General features: G+C 42.5%; 1 protein-coding gene across 1 annotated transcript; it reads right to left on the reverse strand.

Moving 5' to 3' along the window:
- Positions 1–1,134: 1,134 nt before the first annotated feature.
- On the reverse strand, positions 1,135–3,903 carry LOC101761229 (uncharacterized protein YGL082W). Its single transcript, XM_004966316.3, has 7 exons — positions 3,501–3,903; positions 3,070–3,275; positions 2,881–2,926; positions 2,707–2,788; positions 2,549–2,632; positions 2,393–2,461; positions 1,135–1,689 (listed from the first exon to the last, which is right to left on the reverse strand). Exons 1-7 carry the CDS (start codon positions 3,821–3,823, stop codon positions 1,540–1,542), a joined length of 960 nt encoding a protein of 319 aa, XP_004966373.1. The 5' UTR covers positions 3,824–3,903; the 3' UTR covers positions 1,135–1,539.
- Between the last annotated feature and the right edge of the window lie 971 nt (positions 3,904–4,874).

Below are 4,874 nucleotides of genomic sequence, written 5' to 3' on the forward strand. Positions count from 1 at the left end.
CTATTGCAATAGACAGCAATTGTGTCATCATTACGTGGCAGTCATGGGCCTTTAGATTTATGAATTTCTTCTCTTTAAAATTTATTATTGCCTGTATATTCGAAGAGTAGCCTGGTGGGACCTTGATACTATTCAAGCACTCAAACATGCTTTCCTTCTCTTCCTTGTTGAGAGTGTAACTGGCAGGATGCAAGTAATGTCCATCATATCTCTTTTCCAGATGTAGTTCATCTCATTGTTTCATACATTTCAGGTCTCGACGTGCTTCAATTGTATCATTTGCCTTTCCATATGTACCCTGGAAGCCAAGCATGTTCACGCAAAGATTTTTTATCAGGTGCATCACATCAATTGCATTACGGACCTCAAGGACTTTCCAATAAGGTGGCTCCCAAAATATAGAGTTCTTCTTCCACATGGGTGCATGTCCATCCTCATCGTTCGGAATAAGTTGGCTACCAGACTCATTGCCAAAGACTACCCTTACATCCTTTATCATAGAAAATATACGTTTACCATTACGGTGAACGGGCTTAGTACGTTTTTCTTCCTCCCCTTCGAAATGTTTCTCTTTCTTTCCTGACGGGTGTTTAGCAGAAAGAAATCGACGATGGCTCGTATACACGACTTTCTTACAATGTTTCGAATACATGCTGCAAGTATGCGTGCAAGCTCAATATTTCTTGTTTGACTATTCAGACAAATTACCAAGCGCTGGCTAATCATTAATGCTCGTAGATTAAAGTCTCCTTTTTATATCCTCGATGCTGGTCCCCCAACTGGTGAAGGCCATGGCGGTGGTGGCGCTCCGGAGTAAGAAGTTGCCGTGGAAGCCATCGGCGTGGAGGACGCAATTGGAGAGCGAGATGCGATTGAGGCGATGCGATGGCGGCGCCGCCGTAATCGAAAGGCTGTCGGTCAGTTTGATCGTCGCGTCAGGAGGAAGGGGAGGACCGAGGAAGGACGGGACGGGCCGTATGCTGTCCGTGCAACATTTTAGCAGGCGGGGCGCATGCCGTAGTCGATTCGTGTGGGCTGTTCCGTGGCCCGGTCGCGATGATTGAGCTGGGCCAATCGATCCCTCAGCTTTCTTTTCTTTTTCTTTATCAAAACTCTACCATTTTCTCAAAAAAAAAAATCAAAACTCCCCCTGTCCACCAGGTTCCTCCTGCTGCTATTTTTTAACACGGTACACATAAGATTTATGGAGGTCAATAATTATTACAAAATACCTCTACCAACGCCTGGCGTTTACTAATACACACTTTTACCAGAACATCTGTGCTGGTCCCAATGAAACATTTGTATATTATATAAAAAGGTTCTAATATGGATATAATTCATGCTCGAAACCTGGCTATTCAAAATTAAGTAAAAATCCTAGTGATTTATTTATTTTTAGCAGAACTCTAGAGTGAAGCTTACTCTGACAGAAACTTGAGAAAACGGTCAGCAATTGTTGGTGGCTTAGCATCTTCGTCTTCTTTCTCAGGTGGGGACACATGAGAAACAGAAGGATCGTATCCAGATGTTTCTGGCTCAGGAGCCTCTTCCTTTTGCTTTATCTCCCCAGATGCCGACGTTGCTGACTTGGGAACTTCTATCTCTTCCTTTCTTGGAGGCTTGTTCTTTTCCTTTGTCACCACAATCATCCACATCTGACAGCTTCCTTTCCAACCACTCAGTAGCCTGTTATTTCATTAGCAGTCAGACAATAAAAAATGAAGTCTTGGATGCATAACAGTGTGGATACAAGGACTGAATACACAGAAATAAATTATTTAGTAACGCTAACCACATAGTGACATAGGTCTGCTGTATCGGATTCAATTTGTTTTCTTTGATGTTTTATAACAAGTAAACCAACTAGAAACACCCTGGTCAAAGGGAAAGGCTAAAAAATCGTTCTAGACTTTTTTTTTTATATTGTGCAGTTGCCAAGAAACTTTGGCTGGCAACTCTAGATGAGAGGGGTTGTGTGCTTAAATTATGAAGATGGTGTAGATGAAGGGCCTGTTTACTTCATTACCCAAGGCAGCCACGCCGCAACTTGCAGCGGACAAAATGGACGTCAGAATTTTGGCAAGGCTTGCCAGAAAAATACCTAAGCCGTTGCCCAAGAAAATGCCAGCTGAAGTTAGGCGCACTGATGTGTGGCGAATTCTAGCAAGGTTTGGTCAAGAACAAAACAGACCCAAATATACTCGCATTTGGCAAAAGTGCTAATTACTGCCAGAGGAAAGAGATTTTGCTACACCAGAAACAAAACACACTAGCAGTATGACATGTATCAGCAACATTCTAAAGAGCTCGGCTTTTACTTGAACTAGCAAGAATGTCACCGTAACTGGAGCTTACTATCTTTGCTTGTAAAAAAGAAAAAAAAACATACCTTGTGGATATTTTTTTGCCCCTTGACTGGATCAAAATGCATGGTAACATAGAAGCTCTCTTCTTCCGTCTGTCATTTGGGTTGGGACAAAGATATCAAATGGTATTATAATACCAAACTCCAAAAACTGGTTAGAGTGAGTGTAACATCACATACCAGCGTCAACCTTTTCCACAGGGCTTCTCCAAATTTTGTCAGAACGTGCCCATCTGTTTCTAGTACAAACAGATCACCAGAGCACTGCATGTACACAAGTATCATAAAAACACATGGATAAAAGAATTTTATGATCAGGGGCATGATTGATTTCGTACCTTATAGATAACGTCAAACTGATCATTGATGCAAATTATTGCGAGTTGACGCTCGCCTATTTCTTCGTGTAAGATGCGCAACCTAAATTGTTGGAACAGTACAAAAATTGCATATTAACTTCGTGCATAATTGTTAAGAGAAAAACAATGGTTCTATGAATCAAAAAAGCATACCCATATTTTGTTAGGCCTGATTCAGCAAACTTCTGAATCTTTTTACCTAGATACAAGTATATAAATCGTTAGGCCTGACTAAACAAACCCTTGAATCCTTTCACTACATACAAGTAAATAAAGAAAAGGGAAGAAAAAACCCTTTGACGCACAGTATCTTAGACTAACAAGTTGAATAGAAAAACTCACTCAAAGATGACGGATTACTGGTGCCTTCTACAAGTTTCGCAAGTCCTCCCGGCCGACTAATTGATTTCAGCAGGGTACTACGAGAGCAATTGCCAAGAACACTGAAGAACTCTTTGTCATTCGGATCACACACCCAACCATGTATGACTTTAATATTAAGAACATAAAACAAGTAGAGCTCATCACATGCTATGAAATCTTGACACCTATAAGGAACATATTATGAAATGAATCAGTATAATGAATAAACAACAGAAAACACAAACTTACATTTACTAAAGGAGTAGCTATTACAGGGAATATTATGACATATTGACATGAATCGGAAACATAAGCTAAAATCTTTGGGACTAACACGGCATATACCAAGATAGTGAATTTAAGCAATTAGAAACAAAAACCACCAACTAGATTGAAAACATTGCCCGCACCTTCGGCATCCTGGAATCAGATGAAGCCCTTTTGCCAGTGAAGGCACAATTTGCAGCAAACGTTCTTTGTTGAGGAAACCAGGGACACTAATATTATGTTTGGCATAGTGTGACACAGTATACTCTAGTGCTGTCATTATGGGTTTACTGAGCATACTCTCTTCCGCAAAGGGAGGGAAGTCCTTGCATTCTGGGCCTACTGTTAGGTTGAAGTAGTTTGATAGGGCTATCAACGGACTAGATTCTGTGGAAAGCTGACACGCGATGAACTTGTTGACCCCATTGAACTGGGCGCGTGCTAATTGGTACCGTGATTCTGACATGGATGCAGTTACGAGTAGGAAACCGGGGTGGGGCGGGGAGGGAGGCGGCGGAGCTGCGCTGGGCGGCGACGGGGGCGGCGTCGTCGGGGGCGTACGGCGCGCGGGGGCGGCGGCCCGAGGGCGGCGACCCGAGGGCGGCGCCGGGGGCGGCGGCCGGAGGGCGGCGACCCGAGGGCGGCGCCGGGGGCGGCGGACGAGGCGAGCAGCGGCGGCGGCGGATCGGGGCGACGGGGGCGTACGGGGCGCGGGGGCGGCGGCGGATCGGGGAAGAAGAAACGTGGCTAAGTGTTGTGGAGGACCGAAGGGATCGGCCACTTAAACACCCCTTCAGTACCGTACCGGGTTTGATTACTCCGGTCTAAACATCCTTTTATTTTTCTTTCTTTTACAATTACTATTGCATTAATTTATTGTGTAGTAAATTGTAGTAAAGCAAATAATATTCATAAAAATTGGAAAAATGATGTGGTAGCTTAATGTTAGTTAGATACACTGTAAAATATTAGATGCGGTCAAATATCAAACATGGTAAAGTTATTAATTTTAACTTAGTAATAGGTTATAATGGTCATAATACTTATCTTCATTTTAAAATTCAAAAAAATAGATATTTTAACCATGCAAAAATTTAGAGGAATAGTGCTTGTAGTGTTATTAACATGTTTACCATGACTTAATCATGTACTTGTTTAATTGTACGTAAATTTGTTGTTTAATATTTAATTGTGCTAAAAAAGTGAAATATTTAATATTTTAACCATGCAAAAATCAGTTCTTATTTAATAGGGTGAGATTTTTTCAAATAGTATTGTTAATAGACCTGTTGGCGCTAGAAATCGGTCAACCGAATCCCAGCGACCGACACACGACCCGGGAGAATCTGCTTAGCTCCTGTTCGGGTGAATGCCCTGGTGCGGTTCGCGCGGCGTGCCAGCCAATCTGACCTGTTGATTGGCAAGGAAGAACACGTGTCAAACTCAGAAACCACGATCGGCTAAGTTTCCGATCGAGAGAGTTTATCGGCGAATCGGCCGATTTACTGTGATAATGA

Source organism: Setaria italica, chromosome IV (genome assembly GCF_000263155.2).
Source record: "Setaria italica strain Yugu1 chromosome IV, Setaria_italica_v2.0, whole genome shotgun sequence".
In the NCBI taxonomy this organism is placed as follows: domain Eukaryota; kingdom Viridiplantae; phylum Streptophyta; class Magnoliopsida; order Poales; family Poaceae; genus Setaria; species Setaria italica.